This window comes from Pseudorca crassidens, chromosome 16 (genome assembly GCF_039906515.1).
Source record: "Pseudorca crassidens isolate mPseCra1 chromosome 16, mPseCra1.hap1, whole genome shotgun sequence".
Classification (NCBI taxonomy): Eukaryota; Metazoa; Chordata; class Mammalia; order Artiodactyla; family Delphinidae; genus Pseudorca; species Pseudorca crassidens.
In genome coordinates, this window is record NC_090311.1 from 29,372,417 (window position 1) to 29,398,115 (window position 25,699).

Sequence of the window (25,699 nt, forward strand, 5' to 3'; positions counted from 1 at the left end):
AAACCCCATACCTATTTGTAGTCACTCCCCATCCTCCCCCCTCATTCTCCCTCACTTTTTCCAACCCTAGAAAACCATTAATCTACTTTCTGTCTCTATGGATTTGACTATTCTGGACATTTCATATAAATGAAAGAATATAATATGTGGCCTTTTGTGTCTGGCTTCTTTCACTTAGCTCAATGATTTCAAGGTTCATCATCTTATACTAGTTACCTTTTTGTTTTGTTTAACCAAACCACCTTTCTCTAACTGCCTCAATCATTTCAATATCTTGGAGCAAAAATTAATCTTTGACTATCCTGGAAGCCAAAGGCAAAAAATAAAAACACAGATATGTTACTCAGTTCCAGTTAGTCACAGCTCCAGATCCCATCCAGGCGCAGCCTCTCTGCACACGGCCTGCGTTGCTGCCTCCATCTTGAGTTGGGAAGTTGTGCAGCTGCTTTGCACTAGAAACTCTGGTCTGAAAGTGCTGGGTTTGAGGCCTCTGCCCGCCGCACCCTATGAGCCAGTGAAACTAGACTAAGTGCAAAAGAAAAGAAAAGAAAAAAAGTGGCCTGGAACCGAACCAGCAATATCTTTGAGGTCTGCCTGTATACAATTTGATGAATTTGGACATATGCAAACACTCATGAAATCATCACCATGATCAAGGGAGAAGATGGCAGAAGAGTAAGACACGGAGATTACCTTCCTCCCCACAGATACATCAGAAATACAGCTACACGTGGAACTGCTCCTATAGTTCCAGTTAGTCATAAAGGAAGCACAAAGTTTATCAGAAGCATGGATGTTTTAAGGGGAATCATCACTGTAGGCCTTTAATTTCACCATATGACTCTGTCTTCTGATCATTTAAGGTGTTTTTCTCACTTTCTTATTTATACTATTTCCAGCTGCCCTTGGGTTGGGCACTCTGAGCAGTGTCAAGAAGGGGGAGAGGACCACCTTGTGGTGTCCTCAATGACTCTGGGTGCAAGGGGAAATTCTTATTTAATCTTTAACAGTTTCCAGCTTGACCTCCGCTATTAATTTTTTCTTCTATTCTTGATCATAATCCTTACTTACATCTCAGATTTTTAAAATATATTTACAACTTTAACCCTGAAAGGGTCAAGTACTTTACCAACCCTGATTTTAAAATAGGTCTCAAATAATGCATATTCTCTAGTAGATGCAGGGGAGAGAGCAGAGGGCAGGGAGCTATACATAGGGAGAGATGAAAAGAGGAATATGATTGCTTGCTAATGTCTGCCCACGGGTCTGGGAAAAGGAAAGTTCTGGCATATATGTTACAACATACATATGTTTTTGTTTTTTTTTTAGACCTGAGGTGCAGAGAATTAATTACCCTCCTCAACTACAGCAAACTATTATCATCAGTTCATGCAAAGCCCTCCTTTTGTTTTAATTTTCACCTTCATCTCTAATCCCCACTTACATTCACCTCCCTTTTATACATGCCTTCCTTATGTCTTTTTTTTATTTTTTTTCTTTTTGTTTTCCTTTTTTTTTCTTATGTCTTTGATATATGTCCTTAACAGAGATGTATCTTTATATACTTTTAGTGTTATTGGGTATGAATGAGTAATTACATAAATAATATTGTGCCATAAACCTCATTCTGTTTCTATTTTTTAAAAGCTCACTAAATCTTTAAAGCCTGTTCATGTTGCTGGACTTATATAGAATGTATTGCTGTAACTGCTGCATAATATTTCATGTATGTATTTTACTTTTTCATTCCTCTAGCAATGGACACCTGCCACAAACAGTGACATAGTAAACATCTTCATACTTGTCCCCTTAGAGACCTGAGGCAGAATCGCTTTGTTCTATATGTCTAGGAGAGGAATTGGTGGGCCGTAGGACCTAAATACACTACTGTCTTTATCCAGCCCCTCTTGTGCACAACCCGCATCCTCTCAGTCCCACCTCCTACTCTAGCCATCCCTGCAGAGACCAGAGCTAGGCAGCTGCACAGGCTGCAACCAGCTTGGTGCTGGTGTGGTACGGGAGGACCTCTCATTTTCTGCTCTGGGACTTCTCTAAGGCAGAGTGTGGAATGGTGGGAACCTGCTCAGCACTCATGCCTGCACAGTGAAATAGGGTGATAACAGTCACAAGGCTGCTCTTGACCTTTGGAGAACAGGAGCCAAATGATGAACGCTTCCCCTGGTCACCCCCCGCCTTGGGGGACAGTTCTGAGACACAGTTCTTAAGCCTTTTACCAAGTTCCCTGTAGAATTGAGTATAAGTTGCCAGTAGTTACCAACTTGAAAACTCATTCTTGTACTGTTTTTTTCTTCTTCCTTTTCACAGTCCCCAGTTCCTCATTCCTGCTCCCGGTTATTTCTTCCCAAATGAACTATGTATAGACAAGCCTTTGTCTTAGACTCTGCTCTCAGAGATTACCCAGCATACAACATTATCCCTAAGTACTGCCAGATTGCTCTCCAGAGAATCTGAGACCACATCTAGATAGTCTGGCCAATCTCCAGCTTGTGGATCAGAGATGAGGATATTTCAAAATTTCAGAGGGCCACCTTTTGACAAGAGGCTTTGTGTATGCTTAGAAGGCAGCTCCCTGTGTAGGATGTTTCACGTGTGAGTCAGTGGTTTTTCTTTTTACACTTACTGCAGTTATTTTCAAAATGTGGTTGTAATATACATACATGCCTTGGTAATGACAATATACCTCTCCCAAACATTGATCTCTGCCCTCTCTCATGATTCACAACTGCTGATGCATGGACGGTACACTCATCCATGGATGTGCCATAACAGAGTATTAAGAAAATTTGCTTCTCAATACTTGTTAATATGGAAACGTCATACCACCTGCATCTTCCAGTGAAGGGTGTTGCAGTCAACTTATGTCCTAGATAAGGATGCATTGTTCTTCTGTCACATTGTCACTTGGGTTTTCTTATGGGAAAAAAATGATCATTTCTTTGAGTGGACATGTATCAATATTAATTCTTTTGTGTGTGTGTGCCAGCTATCTGTATGGGGTGCATCACCATGAAAAGAGCACAGGTCGGACCACCTGGGAGCAGGGGATGAGAGGAACTTCTTTAAGGGAATGTATGTATTTGGGAACAGCTTTTAAAAATCTCATCATCTCCTTCTGCTTTTGTTGTGTGAACAGGTGGTTAACACATACACCCCAGGAAAGAAGATTTGGCTTGAAGGTGTGGTGACCACCTCAGTTGGAGGCACAAACAATCTGTCAGATTCCTATGCTGCAGGATTCTTGTGAGTAACACTTGCAATTTCACTCCCAAGGGCTTTGAGGAAAGGACAGTGAAATTGCTCATTATTCTGCCCATTGGCCGGAGGGGGGGGTTCGTTTCCCACTGAAAATTCTTCATCCATTTCTTTGTAAATGTGTTTAATCACTCAACAAACAGCGATTAGGGACTTGTCTAGTTACTAAGATCTCAGGTACGAGCATTAGAGCAAAAGTAATGATAGTAGTAATCATGATAGTAATAAGAGCTTTATTTTATGTCTTCAGTGCAAAATACAGTACAGACAACATATATTTTCTCTTCTACTTTTCACCTGAGTCCTGGGAGATAGGTAAGAGTAAGACAGGAGTTTTGCCCTTTAGAAACTTATGATTGGAGGAATGGAGATGGGGAATAAGAAAAGCTGTAGGAGACAAGTGTCATAATAATAATAATTTTAACTGCATAGTGCTTACCATGTGCTAAGGACTATCTGATGTGCTTTATATGTATTTACTAATTTAACAACCAGTGTATTAGATACCCTTATTATATCCTTATACCCTTATAAGAACCCAGTGAGATAAATGTGATTATTGGTTAGTGGCAGAGCTTGGACTCAAGCCAAGGCAGTTTGCTCCAGAGTCCAGCCTCTTTGCCACTACAGTATGCCATCTCTCTTTCTGCCTTACGTGGGCTATCCACAAAAGGGGTAGACATGCAAAAGAATCAAGAGTTTCTGAATGGGAGGATCAGGAAGGGCTTTGCGGAGGAAGAGGCATTTTAGTGGAACGTAGATTTCTCTAATTTCTATAGGTGAAAATTGTTGCTGATGGTAGTGGGAGCATAGAGGCTGAAGGAACATTATGAGGGGAAATGATTAGTGTGAGAAAGCCTCAGTATCTGCAGGGGTGTAGTGAGGGCTCTGATTAGGGACAGAGTTTTACCACCAAATCATGGAAGACCTTGAAAACCAGGCAGGGGAAATGAGGCCTTGTTCTGTACTCAGTGGCTAAACCATTGATGATTTTGGAGGAAGAGAGAGACCCATCTGACCTGTATTTAAAACGTTGGCTTTGATAGTAGTATGCACAAGAGTTTGGATAGGCAAGAGGTAGGAAAATGAACTTGAAGGCTACTGCAGTCGTCTGGAGAACAACTTAAGCCAGAAGCATGAGGACCTCTGGCTGGCCTGCCATTGTCATGGACCGCAGATTAACCAAGTGACCTGTTCCTGGTCCAGTCTAGTCTGTGGTCCTGGTTTTTTGTCTGAGCAAGGTTCTCCTAAGAACTGCAGCTCTGCCCTCAACTATGCGTTTCACTACTAACAGCTGCTCCTAATTATATAGCTGTAGATCTCCATGAAGGCAACTTCTTCAATACAGTTGTGAAGGACAAATCAGGCTGGTCAAGTAGATTGTCTTTAAGATGGCATCCTGGCAGATGCAGATGAAGATAATGAGTCAATGTCTACATGATGATGGCTGGGGTCTTCCAGCCCTGTGTCCTCACATGAGAGGCACAGAGACGTTGTTCAGGGAGCATGGGTCAGTGAAGGAAATGGAGTGAATCAGCATTTGCTACAGTGTTGCTGAGGGTCTTCTTTCAAAAATACTCTCCTCACGGGGTTTCACTGTGAGAGACAGGTTGACAGTCCGTACTGCAGGAGGCCTCTGGAATCAGAAGAAGAATGGCCTTTGCTCAGCCTTCGCAGGACTCCTCTGCAGGGCCCAGCAAGCCACCCTCTTGTACTGTTTTCGTGAACATTCTTCCCTTTAGAGAGTGATGTGAAATGAGAAATAGCACAGACCTTCATGAAGAGAGCTAGAGAGAGACCTGCCTTTTCATGAGCATCAGCCAGATATCCATAGATCTCTGAGTCGCTTTGCAAACACAGATAAATATTGTTGTTTAGATTTTGGTTGTAGTTCAGGTGTCCAATGCTTTGTTGACAGATCAAATGACAACCAGCTCATTCTGCCCCCGGTCTTCTCTCTTACCTCTTTATCACCCATTTCCTCTCAACCCCACTGGCAGTACCTAGATATATGCCCTTTGAGTCCAGTTCTCCAAGGGGCATAAATTGCTTCCTGGGAAAAAAAATGTAAAGCATTCTAGGAAGCTCCAGAAGGCTAGCAAGGAGTTGGAAAGAAGGCATTTTACAGCCCTTCTTCAATACATGGCATAACTATAAGCTTACCAGGGCATATACAAATGCACGCACAAATGAGAATTCTCTGCTGCCAAGTATTCAAGGGTAGTTTTCCCAATCAGGGCTTTGAGATTCTTTGATGCCCTACCCTTGGCATACTGCTGTGTCTGCAGCACCTAGTAATGTCTGCCATGTAGTAGATATTCAATAAAGTTTTGTGGATGAAAGATAATGGCTGCAGAAGCATCCTTGGTGAGATATACCAGTTACCTTGACACTTTTCTCTACTTGAACATAAAAGGGAGACCTGGAACATCATTTATTTCCCCTACTCAGGAGGTTTATTATTACAGGAGGAAGATGAAGACAACTCCAGAACTAACCATCTATTCTGAAAAGCCATGGGGAAACAAGGGCTCTGGCCATAGTCATTAATTAGCAATGGTCTTCATGTCAGTAAGGTCACTGGTTTGGAGCTCCATACGGTCTCAGATTTGGGAAATCAGAACTATGCATTATTTGTCCCTAGTATGCTGAATGGTGATTCTCAAAGTCCTAGAATCTAATTTTATCCAGATCAATTTCAACTTAGAGTATTGAGCACCTATAGTGTGCCAGGAACTGTGATGGTTGTTTTGGGTACAAAGCTAAAATGTGTCTATTTTTGATGAGCTCATACCAGCTGGGAGAAGACAGAGAAGTAAGTAATTATCATTCAGTGGGCCAGCAGAGGGTATGAATAAGAGTTCTGGGGAAGTACAGAGGAGAAAGATACTACTATTGGCTGGGGCAGCAGAGTTCAGAAGGAAATGACACTTGACTTGGAGATTAACAGATGGGAAGAAATTTGCCAGGTGAGGTGGGTTAGTGGAAGAGAGGAAGGAAATTCTAAGGAGAAGTTAAAACATATAAAAAGGCTCAGGTAAGTATGTGAGAGCAGCCAAAAGTAGTTTTTTTTTTTTTTTTTTAAGATGTTGGGGGTAGGAGTTTAGTAATTTATTTATTTATTTTTTGCTGTGTTGGGTCTTTGTTTCTGTGCGTGGGCTTTTCTCTAGTTGTGGCAAGCGGGGGCCACTCTTCATCACGGTGCGCGGGCCTCTCACTATCTCGGTCTCTCTTGTTGCGGAGCACAGGCTCCAGACGCGCAGGCTCAGTAGTTGTGGCTCATGGGCCTAGTTGCTCCGCGGCATGTGGGATCCTCCCAGACCAGAGCTCGAACCCATGTCCCCTGCATTAGCAGGCAGATTCTCAACCACTGCGCCACCAGGGAAGCCCCCAAAAGTAGTTTTATGTGGCTTAGAGCCTGGGGAATAAAGTTTAGGGTGAGAGAAGACGTGATAGGTGAAGCCAGACAATATATTCTTAGGAAAGATTGTGAAATGCCTTATCTTTTACCCTGAGAAGACTGAAGCTCTAAGTCACCTTTCTTACACACATATATTATTACAATTGGAAGTTTCCTTGCATTTCAGAATACAAAGAAAGAAAATGAAATCAATTCACAAATGAATGAATGAATGAATGAGTTAAATGTGTAAATGGTGAAGGCAGAGTTAGCAGTAGGTGTTAGAAAAACCATGAGGGCAGTATTTTTGAAGGATAGCATGCCCTGGAGAGTGGGTATTTGGCATGATGGGGTATGTAATAAGTGTGTGAGCAATGCAGGTCCTCCGCTGCAACATATGTGTGATGGTAGCATACTCCAATCCCTGTATAGTTAGTTATAGTGCCAAGGGAAATTATTACTGCATTGCCTACTGACAGTGATATATGAGGGATGCAAATGACTGGACCATAGGTCACAGGAGTATGTGGGTTAGCGTCATATGTAAAGTACATGGACAGTGAATAGGTGCAAGCAGGGGAGTTTGAGTGATGGAAAATATAGTGTGTGTGCTTCTGTGATTGTGTGTTTTGTGGTCAAGGGGGATGACTTTAGGCTTACAAGTGGCTAGGGTGTTCATTTTATTTGTTAGTATTATAGGAATAAGAGATGTCATTAGCAACAAGCTATTTTATGACCAAGGCAATTCATTTTACTCCTCTGGACCTCTTTATTTTCTTATAAAATGAAGAGGTTAGATTTGATCATCTCTATAGATCTCTTCCATCTGTGTATTTAATGCTTAAAATAGTTTTCTCTAAAGTACTAGGTAAATTTGATGGGTGTGGGTGGTGGTGTGTATGTGTGTATGTTGGCCAATTTTTATGGAGCTTGTTTTATGCTATTTTTAAAATGTATTGATGTAGCTTTTTTCCCCTGCTTTTCAGATGGTTGAACACTTTAGGAATGCTGGCCAATCGGGGCATTGATGTTGTGATTCGGCACTCATTTTTTGACCATGGATACAATCACCTCGTGGACCAGAATTTTAACCCATTACCAGTAAGTGTAATAGAAAGGTTCCCAACTCCTTTTCCATGTCCTTCCGTTCTTTTGATCATGCTTTGTTCCACACTGGTAGAATTTTTCTCCTCCTTCTGTTACCAGTTAATTTCATAAATTGAACAGAAGAATTCTTGACCCATTTTACAGACTCTTGGCTTCACCTCCCACACATACCCCAATATATACACACACGTATGTACATATGGGTTTATGCATATACACATATATACATTTATATGTAGTTATATACTTACCACTATTATTTTAACAAACCTTGTGCTGTTGAGATTCCAAATCTACTTGTGGCCTGTTTGAACTCTGCTTGAGTGAATTTTTCCAGATTGTTTTCTTTTAATGCTAATAGGAGACTTAGTTAATGTTAGATGCAGCATGTTGAAAGCAGATGGGAGAGTGTTGGCCAAGATCAGATACAGTAGGAACCCATCCCTTGGAAAGTGGCTGAAGTACACTTACACTAGATGCTGATCCCTATGTGACAATGAGGGGATTTGCCCAGGGTATCACCTTCTCTAGGAAAGCAAAGGAAAGGGAAGGCTAAAGAAGAATAGCAAAAGCAGAGATCTGGGTTTGTCCAGTGACTTTATTGACCAATCAAAGAAATCCCACTTAGTCCAGAAAAGCTGTGCTTATCAAAAATATTACATGAGTTATCCTTCTCACAGACATCTTAGTCATGATAAAAGGTCAGAGTCCTCTCATTAACCCATAGAATGTCAGAGCTGGCATTCCCCTTCGAGATGATCCAGTTCCACCTCATATAACAGAGGGAATGATAGCCTGGGGTGGGGGGGAGGGGCATGTAGAGCCAGCCCTAGAACCTGCTTCTGTGCCCTGGTCCAGTAATCTTCCTACAGAATTACTGCTGCCCTGGGGTCCACAGTAAACAAACCCAACTGGAACCAGTGAGTGTTCCTGCCATTTGCTTCCCCCTGCCCATTTCCACCCCCCTATTCTTCTCACTACCCAGGCCTCCAAGCCCAGAACAGAGAACATCTTGGCACCCAACAGCACCATTGCCATGTCTCAAAAGAATCCCTCTAGTTAGAGTACTAAGTAATTATTGTATCCCTGATTGTACATGACTCCAATTAAGTCACAAATATTAAAGCTGACTGGCACAGTTGCTTTTATTCACAGGGCCAGGATACCTCTCTCTCAGTGTATGTGGGGCTGGGGTATGGAGGAGTGAGAGGGAATTTTCAGTTTGTAACCATAGGGGGTTTCCTTTGTTTGTTCTTTCTTTTGAGCTCATAAACTTGTGATGATAAAATAAATAATAATTAGAAAAGCATCTATGAAATGTAAGCACTGAACAAATATAATGTCACACAAATGTAAATATTTATTGACCATCAGGCACTGGGGAAGAGACTAGTAGTAGATACCTGAATAAGTAGATAGTGGATTACTATAAGAGGGGGTCAGTGAGGGCTCCTTTAGAGTATATACAAGGAAGACCTCTCTGAGAAGGTGACATTTAAGCCAAGAGCCCAGTGACAAGAAGGAGCCAGACATGCAGATTTTTGCAGAAGAGCTTTCAGGCCGGGGGAGGGGCTAGCACAAAGACTCCGAGGCAGGAACAGAGTTGGCATGTTTGAGGAAACATAAGAACACCAGAGTGCTGGGGGCCTGGCAAGGAAGGGGGAGACTGGACATGAGGCCAGCCCGGGTCAGATCACGAAGGGCTTTGAAAGCTAAAAGGAGTTTGACTTTTATTGTAAGTAGTATGAAAAGCCATTGGAGGGTTTTCTACAGGGCAGTAACATGATCTAACTTACATTTTTAAAAGATCACCCTGGTATAATTAATGCACCAAATATTATTTGTATATTTAATAATGTGTATAATACTTAACAGTTTACAGACCACTTTCATATACCACACATCAGTAAAACTCCAAACACTCTGTCCTTCCTTCCTCCTGTCTTTCCTTTATTCCTTCCTTCACACATTCAAATCTCTTTCACTCCTCTTGATCATGTACTATATGCTGATCGCTATTCCTGGCAAACAGCCACTGTGACGAGCCAAAAAGACAAGGTCCTTGAACTCCTGGAGCTTATAGTCTAGTGAAGTGAACTGAGAAACGGAAAGTATATAAACACATAAATAAGATAAAAAAGTTTGTCATAATTGCTCTGAAGAGAGCCTGGTGAGATGAGTATGACTATTTATACTTATTTTGCTGAAGAGAAACTAGGGTTCTTTCAAGTTGTTAAGTGACTTATCTAAGGTCAGACAAGTAGTAAGAGCTGGAGCTCAGAGTTTTTCAGTTCTAAATGCTATTTTCTTTTCACCGTGCCACACTATTTCTTGCAGTACTCTCTTTGGTGTCTGTGCTGTGGTCTGATGCCACTGTTTGTCTCAGAATTGAGTCTGGAGATGGGAACAGGCATCTTGAGGAACTGGAGAGAAGAAAACCTAGGCTAGAAGAAAACCTATGGTCTGTGGGTGACTAGACTGGTTTGATTTCCGGAGCTGGACAAACCTGGATTGCGTATCAGCTCTCTATGTACCTTCGCATGGCCATGTGTTAGGTTAAAGATGCAAGTTCTCATGGCTTCGTTCTCCCCAAACGAGCGATAATACAGGTGACTTTCTTTAAAAGCTACCGTGAGACACCTTGGTTGATAGGTAGTAGCGGCACAGAGGTTCATTGGAAGCTCAAACAAGTCCTATTGATTTAGTACAAAGGCTCAAATGTTCTGCACAGCTGTATTTCTGGAAATGCCAAGCTCTAGTAAAGAAACTGTATGTAAAAGCACTTTAAAAGGTAGCAGGCTTTCTTTTTCTCTTTCTTTGGGCTAATAAATTCTGTACCTTATAAGCAGAGAACTTTGCAGCTGGGAGAGTATGTCCTAAGTCTCCCGGAAAGAATTTACTAGGCTAGACCCGGGCACCAATCTGACAGACCTTGCCAGCAGGCCCCTGAGATGTGCAATGGTCACAGACCTAGGATCATACTGTTGCCGCTTCAGAGAGTTGTACAGTTGATATCCAAACACTGACAATAAAAACTTGTGGGTTTTACACTGTGATTAAATCTTCAAGAGTGTTAAGAGTTTAGGGCATTAGTGAGTTATGTTTTAGTTGCCTCCCAGAAAAATCAGTATTTTCTATTACAGTCCCTTCAAATTCAGCTCAGTGCATTTCAGGAAAAGATCCTATTGGCAGATAGTGGTTTTATTTCTGTTGTTGTCGTTATCGGGTCTTAGCCTAATGGCACCTCAACCCATATCCCATATTACCCCTCCACCTACCCAGTCAGCTTTTGATTCGAGTTTGTAGGATTCCAGTCCAGCTCTGGCAAGGCCATTCCAATCTAAGGTAAGAGAGAATATTGAAGGTAGTCCTTTTTGTCTTGAGAAAAGATCATTTTCAACTACAGCCCATGTTGTTTCTGGCTGTTCCTCTAGAAATGTGCCAACTCTCCTCCTCTTGTGAGATTTTCCTTCTCCTGGGAAGAGGAGAACATTTAGTCCAGCAGTGCTTCATCACTCGACTCCCACCCCTTTCCCCTGACCTGCTCGCCATTGGGAAGGAGGGAACTTGTGAGTCTCCACAGCCTGTCGGCTAGTCATGGGCTCTCTTGGGAGTAAGGGATGTTTGTGCAGAAGAGATCTGCACATTCAGTGGACATAGTCCAGACCCCACCAGCCGTGGGCATTTCTCCTAAGAGACGGTTTTGGAATTTAGCTTGCTGCTTTTTTTAAGAGCTTGATTTACAGAGCTTTCAAGGAAAGGAATAGTGAATTACTAGCCAACATCTTCTTAACTCCCACACCGGCCTAGCAAATACAATTCAATTCAAAAAACATTGACACTTCAAATGTGTCTGGCTCTAGGCTAGGTGTTCTGGGGACATGAAGATAAATAAGATTTGGTTCTCTCATCTGTAGAGCTAACAATCTGGTGTGTGTCTGAGGGATTACAATTTAGTCCTTTGCTTAGAATAAAATAGAAAGGTAGTTCACATTGGATAGCCTTTTCTATACTGGGCATAGTGGTAGGGATATTTATATTTGCTGGCAACATTCTTTTTTGCTGACTACCCCTTATGAATAACTATAAACATTCAATTCAGCCCAATGCACAGTTATTGAACACTTGCTGTGTACGTTGTTCTGGAATACAGTCAGTGGTCATAGAAAACTCACTAGTCTATGACGGGATTGAACCTATAGCTGTGGTTCCTGTAGCAACATGCTCTGAGCCAAGCCATCACTGTTCAGATGTCATTTGGCTATTGGAAAGAAACTGTGCATCTTAATGATATCTGCGTAGCTCCACTTCTTAACCTATCACAGGGATGAGATCCTAGGTGCTCCATCCTTGTTTCCCTTTGAAACATTAGATTCTTATGCACTACACAACCATGATGTGGAAACAGGATGAGCTTAAATCTGTCCCTTTCCTGAGGAAGAACATCCAGTTGCAAACCCATGTCCCATGGATGCTGGATGTTGCACACTCTCTTGCAAGAAGAGCACCACCTAATGAGGAGGCCTCAGGGGAGCAGCAGGAGCGTGGTACTGTGACAAGGTTCATAGATTCCAGTCCCGGCTCTGCCGTCCATTAGACATGTGTCTTTGGGTTCCAGTTTTCTCATCACTCAAATTGTGATAAAAATGTCTCCTCTATCTGCCTCCAAAAGATACTGTTATAATCCTTGAGAAAACTAGATATGACAGTAGGATTCTGATTTCATATGTACGTGTACCCATAGAAAATTACTGGAAGGGACTACATCTAAATGTTAAAAGTGGTTTTCTTTGGTTGGTGGGATTACAGATAGTTTTTATTTTCTTCTTTGTGGATTTTGTATGAAAAATTGGTGCAATCGGCATTATTGATTTCATAATCTGAAAAATAAAAGGCTATTTTTAAAAGAAAAAATAGAGTGTTTAGAAAGAAGTAAGTGCTTTATTACACTTGTGCTTTGTGCTCGATACTGTGCTGGACCCTGGAGACAGTGTCCCTGCCCTCAAGGAGCTTACAGTGTGGATAGGAGATGGATCAGTCAGCAGGGACTATGGCAGAAGTGCTTTAGCAGGACAGAAGAGGAACAGATGCCAGCCTGGGTAGAGGGCAGGCATGGGGCATCAAGGAAGGCTTTCTGGAGGAGACAGTACCTGAGCTGGATCTTGAAGGAGAAGGGCAAGCTAGCCACAGGAAGAAGAGTTTGAGGTCTGGGGAGAATCTTCCAAACAGAGGCAATGGCATGTACAAAGGGTCAGAGGCTTTAATATTCCAGAGAGTCATGGTGGATGGATTATGAAAAATTACTTAGGAAAGCTTTTCCCATCGCTCTCTGTTGGCCACACAGGCTGTGTAAAAACTAAGGAATCTCAAAGTTACAAACCTGGAGGTGGTGGGGCAGGGGTGGTACAGAACCTTGCCAAATTAGCCTGTGACCTGTTTCTTGGCGTAGCTTCCTTTCTCTTTCTTTTCTTTCCCGTGGGAGCCATCAGGAAGATAAAAGAAGCAGAGAGTACCTGTTTAGGGGTAGCTGTGATGTGAAACCCAATCCTCTCATTAGAGTCCCTGACAAAGACTTCTCCATGTGCAACCTTCCTTTGTGGGAACCTGCGGCTGCTGAGAGAAGGACATCCTCAGCTGCAGGATCAATCACTGGGACTCAGGCCGGCTCCATGTCAGTGGCTGAAGCGCCTGGGCTGCATGCCCAGTGGGCATGACTTGCTTCTTTCCTCCTCTGTGCCTCTGAACCCTGGCCTCTCAGATCAGAGCCTGCACCTGCACCATGTGACCAGGCACGCAGCTCTTTTGCTCCTGATGCTTTAAAGAGAAGCCCCTCTGATTTTTAACTACCAGTCTTCATCCGTTGCTTATTTATCAACCTGAGTGGTGCGCATGGGATGTAAGTGACACATGTCAGCAGTTGAACAGCTCACCCTGGTGGAAGCTGTCTCGGGAAGTAGAAAGAGCTCTGCACCTGGAATCAGAAGATGTAGGCTCCAGGGCAGCACCACAGTGTTCCAGTTGCTTGAGTTTGCACTTCCTGCTTTGTAAAATGGGGCTAACTGTGCTGGGGTCAGGGAGTGGGGAGTATCTGAATGTCATGCTTAAAAGTATTGGCACTGGAATCAGACTGACCTGAGTTTCAGACCCAGCTCTGTCATTTACTACTGTGTCCCTGGGCGGATTACTAAACCTCAACAATCATCCATTTCCCTTCATAAAATGGAGACAATAATAGTGTCTATCTCAGAGCATTGTTGGAAAGGATTGAATGAACCAGTGTATATGTATCTTTTACCACATAGTAAGCACTCAACAAATATCAGCGGCTATTATTATTTTACAAAGTCACTTTGTAAAATTCTGTAAGTCAGTAATATCAGTAATTATCATTAATAATGAATATAACTGTGGCAAGATAATATACATTTGAATATTCATACAGATACCTGGAAATCAACCAAGTAATGATAGCTAAAGTATGAAAAGTAAATTTTTTTGCAAAAATTAAGTGACTGGAGAATTAGAAGAACAAAAGAGGAAAGCTGTGATTCCTGCACTTGAAAGGAATTGACTGCAAATGGTTAAAGACAAACTAAAAATTACATTTTATTTTCCTCCAGAGAAGATGCTGCCAACCTTTCCCACTGAAGGCAATTAAGACAGTAACCACACTGCAACGCTAGCTCTAATACCTTCATGTGGTATTTATAAATGGCCCAATAAGCCCTGGAAACCATGATATGTCACATAAAAAGTGCTAATGACAGCACATTATATGAATCACTGAGAAGCAACAACTGAAAATCTCACTCTACCGTCAACCATTTATACTGCTCCCAGATTGCAATACTGAGGGATTACAGTTACAGTAAGTTGTGCAGCAACCTAAATAAATCAGGGAGAGGGAGAAGAAGCAATTGCAGCCTCACTGTGCTTGAGCTTAGGAGCATAGTGTGCCATCCTCGAAGCAACCTTCAGATGATGGAGGAGCAAGGCCAGCCCTGGAAATGCGAAAAGCTGCACCTTACCTAACTTCATCGGTTCACCTCAAACACTGGAATATTATCTAAAAATAATCTGACTAGAAAGAGAGGAAGGGAGGGAGGGAGGAAGAAAAAGAATGAAAGGAGACGAAAAGTGGAATGCCTTTGGTAGGTTGGAAAGATCTTTTGCGAGTGCCAAAATATGACAAACTTGTAGTTATTTCACCTTCAACATTATATTTACAAACATTAAGGGCACAATGATGTCTGGTTATGACATTTAGGAACCAAGAAATAGGCCTCTGATAGAAGTGACCATGAGAGCCAAACGTAATACATGGTCTTTTCTAGCTCAATTTTGATTTTTTGTTTGTTTAAATAAAAGCAGAAGTCTTTAAAAATAGAAATAGAATATTGTTTTTAATTCTTATTTAAATGCACTACACTATTTATAAAGTTTAAAAAATCTATCAGTCATTAGGTACTTCACTCACTAACTTTCAACTATTATCAATCTCTGTTTATTTCATCTCTGATTTGGTTTTAAGCATTGAAAGGATTGAATAGAACACGTCATTTTGACACACTCTAAATCTGACTTGAGCAGACCTGCCTTCTGCTCCAAATTCACTGCCTTCATCTTAATGTCAAAATCCTTGTAGTGTTTCTTCATTAGAGCAGTGATTCTCAAGTTTATGCACATTATAGTCACCAAGAGGGCTTAAAAAAAAATACCTATGCTTTGGAACCACCCCCCAGGGATTCTGATTCAGTTTGTCTATAGAGGAGGGCAGGTGTTTGTAGTTTTTAAAACTCCCGGAGTGATTCTAATGTGCAGCCAGAATTGAGAACCACTTAGTTACAGGGTGCCATTGACCCTGATTAAATTAAAAATTACCCTTTCGTTTTCCTGTACTCTTTTGTACCCAACTTGTGCTTCAACAGTCAAGATATTAACAAAAATTTAAAACTGTCTATCATTAATTCATTTGCCAAATATTTATTGAGTATCTATTATGTGTCAGACACGTTTCTAGTTTCTGAGGAGATAGAGGTAAAGGAGGAAGACAAGATCCCTGCCCTCATTGGAGATTACAGTCTAGCAGGGGAGACTAAAAATAAACAAGTAAACTAACACTAACATAATTAATTACAAAATTCAGAATGGTATGTAGGAAGTTGAAGAATAATGAGGAGAGGATACCTCTTTGGAAAGTGTGGCCGAGGAAATCTTCACTGGGAAAGCAGCCATGGGAGAAGCTGGTGGAAGAGCAGAGCGTCCTAGCAGAGGAAGCAGCATCCGCAAAGGCTGCAGTGGGGAGAGGCTCTGTCACACATCAGAGGCTGCGCAGTGTCTCTAAGACTACCCTGAAGCATGCACCAGGCACAGAGGCAGCCAGCCAACTGCCGGGTACAATTTATCTTGGGCTCCCACACCTGATTCCCGACCCTACCTGTGTCACCAGCACTTGGCAAACTGCTTTGCTTCCTGTCTCTTCGTGTGAATGATGGTATCCCACTGCCTGCCCCTACGTCTGGGGTCCTTGACCAAGCCTGATGCCTACTGCATTTCCCTGTCACCGACCTGGCCATTTCCATGTGCACCCTCTGTCACCTCTCAGCAGGCTCTGAAACAAGAATGGCAGAATAACAATACTTGTGGAAGCTGGTGATGAACATTTTGGAGTTTGTCATACAATTCTGTTTTTGTGTATGTTTAAAAATTCAGTCATTTTTTAAATGTCTTCATGCTAGTGTGTTGTGACATACAATAAAGCCAAGCACTGTTTTGGTTGTTCTGGGACATAAAAAATAAAAGTCAAATTCCTTCTCTCCATGTTCACAATCTCTTTGGGTTGGCAGAACATAGAGCCTTTGAGAGGGAGCTAATAGATGATGCCCTAAGGTCTGTCTTGTTCGCTCAGTATCTCCAAAGCCAGACCTCCAAGTAGGAGATATTACTGTTGTCTGGAAAGAAAGTGCTAGAGGGGAGAGTCAGGGAAGGCTTGTACAACAAGATGTCATTAGTGGACACTTGTAAGATTAGTTACCCAAAGAATACATGTTCCTGAGAAAGCTCCTTGCCCCAGGGCACCGTCTGCTAGACAGTGGGAAGGAAGGAGTGCCTTAGGACGGAAGGAAGACCAGGAGTTCTGTATCTGATCCCAGTTTTTGCCACCAGCTCATTCATCCTGGGGCACTGGGTACTCTGGGTTCACCTCAGATGTGGGTGTTGAACTCGACCATTTGAGGTCCCCTTCAGCTCTGATGTTTTCTTATTCACTGTCAAGATTTCTATACTGGTATCTTCAGACATACCTCCCAGCTGAACTGACACTAATAAAACTTTAAAAAATAAAACTAAACCACACTGTTTTACTTTTAAATCACACAGGGAGTAATTCCTCTTTTCTCAAGGCTCTTGTAACCCTGTTTAGCAGTTATCACTTTCGTTATTAGAGTTGTTGGGGTACATCTAATTTCCTCTCTCTGACGGTAAGCTCCTTGAAAACACAAGCCATCTCTCTTATCTTTATATCTCTCACAATTCCCTGATCATAGTCAGTCCTTACTGAATTCTAAAGATGCTCAGTGACTGGGAATCTGGGGGCTGCAGAGCACTACTTAGTAATGGAAATATGGAAGGCAGGTGTTTATTGTCAGGTGTTGCATGCACACTGTGTAAAAGAAGATAGTTAGCTTGGTCCTTAAGAGACTGGGCTCTGGAGTCAGATCTGGATGTGAATTCATCTCCACTGTCTACTTGCTGTGTCACATTTGGCAGATTTTCTCATCTTCCATCATCTGTATAATGAGGATGCCTATAGTTTGTACATCACAGGGTCCTTGTGAATGCTTAAGAAAGTGCCTGACAGTAAGTATATAATAATGTGATCATTATTCTAAATATATGAAAATTATTCCTTGGACATAAATTGTAGTAATATTTTCTTAGGTCAGTCTCCCCAGGCAAAAGAAATAGAAGCAAAAATAAATAAATGGGACCCAATAAAACTTATAAGCTTTTGCAAAGGAAACCATAACAAAACAAAAAGACAACCTATGGACTGGGAGAAAATATTTGCAAATGATGCTACTGACAAGGGCTTAATTTCCAAAGTATACAGATACCTCATATAACTTAATATTAAAAAAAAAAGAAAAGCAAACAACCCAATCAAAAAATGGGCAGAAGACCTAAATAGACATTTCTCCAAAGAAGACATACAGATGGCCAGTAGGCACATGAAAGGATGCTCCCCATCTCTAATTATTAGAGAAATGCAAATCAAAACTACAATGAGGTGGAACTTCCCTGGTGGTCTAGTGGGTAAGACTCCATGCTCCCAGTGCAGGGGGCCTGGGTTCAATCCCTGGTCAGAGAACTAGATCCCACATGCATGCTGCAACTAAGAAGCCCACGTGTCACAACTAAGAAGTGCACATGCCACAGCTAAGAAGTCTACATGCCGCAACTAAGAAGCCCACATGCTGCAACTAAGAGTCCACATGCTGCAACTAAAGACCCCACATGCCACAGTGAAGATCCCACCTGTTGCAACTAAGACCCAGTGCAGCCAAAATAAATAAATAAATATTTAAATATTTTTTTAAAAAAACTACAGTGAGATATTACCTCACACTGGTCAGAATGGCCATCATGAAAAAGTCTACAAATAATAAATGCTGGACAGGTTGTGGAGAAAAGGGAACCCTCCTACACTGTTGGTGGGAATGTAAATTGGTGCAGCCACTATGGAAAACAATATGGAGGTTCCTTAAAAAACTAAAAATAGAACTACCATATGATCCAGTAATCCCATTCCTGGGCATATATCTGGAAAAGATGAAAACTAATTTGAAAAGATACATGCACACCAATGTTCATAGCAGCACTATTCACTATTCCAAGATATGGAAGCAACCTAAGTGTCCATCAACAGATGAATGGATAAGATGTGGTATATGTATACAATGGAATATTACTCAGCCATAAAAAAGAATGAAATATTATCATTTGCAGCAACATGGATGGACCTAGAGATTATCATACTAAGTGAAGTAAGTCAGACAAAGACAAACATTATATCACTTATATGTGGAATCCAAAAAAAACAAATCAACATATTACAAAACAGAAACAGATTCACAGACATAAAAAACCAATTTATCGTTACCAAAAGGGAAAAGGGAGGGGGAGGGATAAATTAGGAGTATGGAATTAACAGATACACACCACTATATATAAAATAAATAAATAACAAGGACTAACTGTATAGCACAGGCAACTATATTCAGTATCTTGTATAATAACTTTCATCTTTGGCTTCTTTTAATTTATTCTTTATGTTCCACCATAAGTTCCACAGCTTATTTCCACCCACTAAATCATCTGGCTTTTCCAGCTCCCTGATAAGGCAGGTAGATAGCACAGATATACTTATCCTGTTTGGCAGAGAAGAAAACTGAGGCTCAGAGAGGTCCAGCAACTTATTCAAGGGGACACAGCAAGACGGAGCCAGTTGTTCTGAGTTCTGTGATTCTTCATTACTACTTCATCTCCTCCCTCTGGTTGGTTCTGCCACAGCTTTGTCAAGTTAAGAATTCAGGTTAACCGTATCTGCTAGCGGTCAAGGCAGATAGAAATGGCAATGAGGAAGCAAAATAAAAAGCTGGCTTCAGGGTAAAATAAAATGATTCAAGAGATAAAACCTGGGATTTAACAGTGACTGACTTATAGATTTACATTTTTACTGAATAATGAAAGAACAAAGGAAGAAAGGAACAAATTTTCAATTTCATGCAGCAGCAGGTTAGTTTCACTGCTTATAGTGACTATATTTTAGAGATACAGAGTTTACCTGTCCTATGGCAGCTGTCATTTTCCTCATTATTATTTATGTATATGTCTACCTCCTTGAAAGTGGGGCTGCTTTAAAACCTTTCCACCAATGCAAGAGCTGAGCCTTCCCCTGACGTTTAGCCATCTGATGATGGATGGCAGATCCAGTTCCAGAAGTCAATTAGATTGTTTGGGAGAGCCACAGCAGGGCATTTTCCTGAGGAAAGTTCCAAGGTGGCTCTGAAAGACAAAAGATAATTAATGTCCCTTCATTAACCGTACCTCCTGAGAAGTACTGCAAACATATATTTGAAGATTTGCCATGAATGCAAACTGGTCTGGACCCTTGCCCTTGTGGGCAAATAAAGGAAAGGTGTTGTCAATGTCCAGGACAGCATACCAAGTGCCATCAGTCTGTGCAGTGGATTCAGCTGCAGCTACAATGTCTGGAATAGCGGGGGCTGCAGGAGTAACAACTTAATTCAGTTGGTGATAATCTACCATAAGTCTCCAGTTCCTGTTCCTCTGGACCTACAGAGCTATAGTATTGAGATATTATATCTCTTAATATCCCTGCTGCCTTTTAGACCTTAATCAAGACTGTGATTTCCCTTTCTCCTCCTGGGACCACCTGGAGATAGAATAGGGAGGTGGGCTGGGGAGTGATTAACATGTCCCACTAGATGTGAATATTCCCACTACATGTAAATGTCCTAATACATGTCTCATTACTTCTCTACATGTGACTCTTCTAGATCAGGAGAATCCCCTCTGGATATTATGAGCATTCACAGCACAAACATGTAAAACATCAATGCCAATACACATTCTATAGGGAATGTACATTGGAAGCCACAGAAACAAGACATTGAATTGGTCCAAAGGGCCTCACCCACAAGATCACTTTAGATTTATTTTTCCTACTGGAAACCCTGCCCAAACCTTATTAGTTGAATTCAGGAGCCTCCTCCCCAATGAAACAGGTAGAATAGTGACTTGGGCACCTGTATCTAAAAGAACCATAAGAGTTTGAGTTCCTTCCTCCCCAAAGTTTCCCAACTTACTTGAATGGACGCATATGGTCTTTGGTCCTCATGGAGAAAGGGAGACCTCAATTCTACCTTTAGTCATCTTTCTCCTTAAAACAGCTAGAACCGGGATCGAGGGGAAGGGAAGGATCAGGGATGCTGAGGAAGAGAGCAGCTCCACACCAGTAAGCAAGGCTTTGCATTTACATTAATTTAGGCATCTTAAAAAGAACAGCTTTTTGAGGTAAAAATTCACCTACCAGAACATTCACCCTCTAAAAGTGTACAGTTCAATTGTTTTAGTACTAATATATTCATAGAGTCGTGCAACCATCACCACAATCTATTTTAGAATATCACCCAAAAAGGAAACCCCATGCCTATTAGCAATTACTCCCCATTCTCCTTTTCCCCCAGCCTCTGGCAACCACTAATCCACTTTCTATCTCTGTAGATTTGCCTATTCTAGATATTTCATATAAATATGATCATACAGTATGTGTCCCTTTGTGACTGGCTTTTTTCACTTAGCATAATGTTTTCAAGGCTCATCTGTATTGTAATATGTATCGATACTTCATTCCCTTCTATTGCTGAATAATATTCTGTTGTATGGCTATACCATGTTCTATTTACCTACTCGTCAGTTGACGACATTAGAACTATTTCTACATTTTGGCTATTATGAAAAATCCTGCTATTAAACAGAAGTGTACAAGTTTTTATGTGGCATATGTTTTCATTTTGCTTTGGTATATACCTTGGAGTGAAATTGCTAGGTCATGTGTTTAACTTTTTGAGGAACTGCCAAACTGTTTTCAAAGTGACTTCACCATTTTTTATTCCCACAAGCCATGTATGAGGTTTCTAATTTCTCCACTTCCTCACCAACACTTGTTATTGTCTGTCTTTTGATTGTAACCATCCTAGTGAGTGTGACTTATATCTCATTATGGTTTTGATTTGCTCTTCCCTAATGACTAATGATGTTGAGCATCTTTTCTTGTGCTTATTGGCCATTTATGAATCTTCTTTGGATAAATGTCTATTCAAATTCTTTGCCATTCTTTAAGTGGGGGCCTATTTGTCTTTTATTGTTGGATTGTAAGAGTTCTTAATAATACAAATGCTTTATTGGATATGTGATTTGCAAACATATTTCCAATTCTGTGTGTTGTCTTTTCATTCTCTTGATAGTGTCTTTTAAGCACAAAAGTTTCTAATTCTGATAAAATCCAACTTATATATTTTTCTTTTTGTCACTTATGCTTTTGGTGTCTAATCCAAGGCCACGAAGATTTACTCTGATGTTTTCTTCTAAGAGTTTTATAGTTGGCTCTTACGTGTAGATCTCTGATCCATTTTGAGTTAATTTTTGTATATGATGTGAGATAGGGATTCAGTTTCATCCTTTTTTTTGTTTGTTTGTTTGTTTTTTTCAGTTTCATCCTTTTGCATGTGGATACAGTTGTTCCAACACCATCTGTTGAAAAGACTATTTTTTTTCCTCATTAAATTGTCTTGGCATCCTTGTTGAAAATCAATTGACCATAAATGTAAGGGCTTTTTTCTGTACTTTTAATTCTATTCTATTAATCTAAATGTCTATCTTTATGCCTGTACCACACTGTCTTGATTACTGCAGATTTGTAGTAAATTTTGAAATTGAGTATGAGTCCCATGAAGAAAATGTTCTTCAGTTACAAAATTGTCTTAGCAACTACTTTCAGTTTTGAGCATTGTGTCAGCTGCTCATAGCTCAACCAAATGAACTGCCAACGTTCAGTCCACCCAAAGACCCATATTGGGTGGCAAGGTCATCATTACTGACATCACCTATTTCAGCTTTAGGAATCCCTTGGCTCAGTAACCTCAGCCACATTGACTTTAGGTTGGGGTAACAGGACTCACTGCCCCCATTGTCATGATAATATCCTTTCCCTCACCCAGCTGGGGAGAGTGAACAATAGACATGGTACAATTTTGGTGGCTTGTTTCAATCCTACCTCTCACTGCTCAGCCTCTAAATATTAATTCAACTTTTGTTCATTAATAGGCAGGACACTGGGGGACCCTTACTCCTCAACCTCACCCACCACTTGGGTGACAGCGTTCACCACCAGATCCTGGGAAGGCTTCATATATCCCTAAACCTGGCCTACAAAGCCCTTGTCCTTCCTCTTCCATAAAATCATGCCACTGTCAGCACCCCATCCTCATCACTACAGCTGTCAAGAACTGTGAAGGGCCTGAGATTTTACCCTGCTTGCAAACTAGTATGTTAGCCTTTGCTGCTTCATAGATGTAGGCAGAAGACACAAGACTCCTGGGTCAGCAACAAAAGACTATGTACTCATACACAGCAAGCATCATGAACATTAGCATATTTGCACTGGTTCTTCTGGCCACCAGGTCCCAAAGGGGCAGTGCAATGGGCCCATGTGTATGCTCCCCATGCAGTGGGTTTGAGTTGCAGCTGAGGAATTCAGGACCAAGGACCCAGCACTTTTTGAGCAAGCAGCAAACATTGTAGCAAGCAGTACACAAACCAATGTTCCTCCCCCCAGAAGCATGCATGGTAGTTATATACTGTGGTCACTGACCCATTTTATTGCCTATGTGAGTAGCTACATAAACTGCTCTTTATCAGAATACAGATAAACCTTGTAGACTGGCACACTCACCAAGAACATGCAAGACAATCAGGGCTGGTGGCCACCAGATTGGTGGCCTCTCCCAAAATTCCACCCCTTGGCCCTATATGTTCTTGGCTGAGCTCAAATTTACATCTAAGTGTGACAGTCTGTCAGTCAGTCTGGTTAATCTGACTGACAGAAGTCTGGGACCAAATTTGTTCAATTTGTTTCATACAGTATGATGGTTAATTTTATGTGTCAAGTTGGCTAGGCCGTGGTACCCAAATGTTTAGTCAAACATTCTAGATATTTCAGTTAAGGTATTTTTTTAGATGAGATTAACATTTAAATCAGTAGACTTTAAGTAAAGCAGATTGTCCTCCATAATGTGGGTGGGCCTCATCCAATCAGTTGAAGACCTTAATAGAAACAAAACTGACCTCCCCTGAGCAAGAAGGAATTCTGCCAACAGACTGCCTTCCAACTCTAACTGCAACATAACTCTTCCCTAGGTCTTCAATCTGCTGGCCTACCCTACAGATTTTAGACTTGCTAGCTTCCACAATCATGTGAGCCAATTACTTAAAATCAATCTCTCAGGTAGGTAGGTAGGTATGTAGATAGGTAGATAGAGAGAGAGAGAGAGAGAGAGAGAGAGAGAGAGATACACACATAACATCCTATTGGTTCTGTTTCTCTAGAGAACTCTAATTCATATAGCATTTAATTAAGGTTACTATCAGAAGGACCTTTATAAAATACTGACAATATTGTATTACAATTCACCTGTTCATCTTTCTTTCTTCTTCTTTCCCAGGAGAGGAGAAACATTTGAGTTGAAAGAGATTGTGAAACTTTGGGTATAGAGACTCTATTTTAGTAATCTCTCTGTTCCTCAACTATAGTAGGCATTCAATGAAGGTTTGTTGAATGAGAGGGACTGAGTGTGTGAGTACATGATTGGAGTTCTTCTATTGCCTATGGTTGGCTTCCCTAACATCTCCATCCAGCAAAAATGTCTAGTTATCTTTCAAGCTTCATATCACCAATCAACTCTTTCTCAGAGCTGTTCTTGAATTCTTCTAAGTGAATGTTTTCTCTCCTGCTTCTAAATTTCATTAACATTTTATCTGTATCCCTTTATGCATTTAGTAGGTATGATGTTGTCTATAAATATTCATAGTCTTTTGCAAACTTCTCATATTTCCCTTCCTAGAGTATAAGTTCCTTGAGAGTAGGGACTTGGTATACTGATTCTTACATCTCCTCTAGCACCTAGTACACAGTTGGTACCTAATAAACAGTCAAAAATTGTCTGCTGACTTGGGCTGTCTCAAATGAGAGTAGGGAATCAGTGACACAAATGTGCTAATTATCCACATCTGGTCTTAAAGGTGTTTCTGATTATTAGTTAGCAGTTCAGTTTCCCTTTAGGAAACACGGCCCTTTTGCTAATGATCACTTTAACTACCACACATCTCTGTAATGACTGGTTGCCTTTAAAATGAGCCAATAACTAGATGTTTATGGAGAGCATACATGTGAAAGACCTGTGAAGAGAATACACAAAAGGTTCAGAGACCCAGTAGAATGGGTGGTGAATTTTTCTAGAAATCCTACTTCATATATCTCATTATCATCTTCATCTTCTGAGCTACCATAAAATGAGAGCCTGCTATATGCCAGGAACTAAGTCATTTCATACCATGTTTTTTAATCTTTAAAATAACTGGAATTTTTCTTTAATTGTTACTTTTTAATTTTAGATTTATTTTTTATCAAGGTAACATTGGTTTATAACATTGTATAAGTTTCATGTGTACGCTATTGTATTTCTACTTCTGTGTACCATACAGTGTACTTACCACCAAAGAACTGGAAATACTATCTTTAATCTACTGTTGAGGAAACGGAGGCCTAAGGACTTTAGGTAATTTACCCAGAGATCACTCACAGCCTACCTAATCTTCATATCCTGCTCATATCTAAGCTCTCTGAAGTCCATCTCAGCAGTATTTCTCAAAGTCAAGACATCCACTATCATTACTCCAGTCTCTCTGTCATTGTTTAGTCCCTCTTTAGCTCTTGTCTGGGTCATCACAGGGGGCTTCTCATGGTTCCCCTGCCTGTAGTTTCTTCTACTTCCAGTATGTCTTCCACAGTATTAGACAGAGACATAGACATAGTCATGTCACTCACCTTCTTCAAAAACCTTTGTTAGATTCCCATTGCCCTCAACTCCTAAGCATGGCATTCAAGGATTTTTGTAACCTGGACTTGCCCTCACTTTCTAGTCCTATTTTGAACCATTTACTCCCAGATTAATATCCACAATAGGAATCCCTCACTCTGGTTCTCTAGTAGCACTTTAATTATGTTACACCTGGTTCTCCAATACTGTCTATCATAGTTGTAAATACACAGGTCAG

At 41.0% G+C, this 25,699-nt stretch overlaps 1 protein-coding gene across 2 annotated transcripts in view; it reads left to right on the plus strand.

The window, feature by feature from the left end:
• The window catches only part of HPSE2 (heparanase 2 (inactive)), a 581,960-nt gene that overhangs the window by 426,005 nt on the left and 130,256 nt on the right, over nt 1-25,699 (plus strand). For both annotated transcript variants that reach the window (XM_067709748.1, XM_067709749.1), the window contains 2 exons: nt 3,155-3,261; nt 7,660-7,774. In XM_067709748.1, the coding sequence (XP_067565849.1) occupies nt 3,155-3,261; nt 7,660-7,774 (222 nt within the window). The remainder of the gene's footprint in view (nt 1-3,154; nt 3,262-7,659; nt 7,775-25,699) is intronic.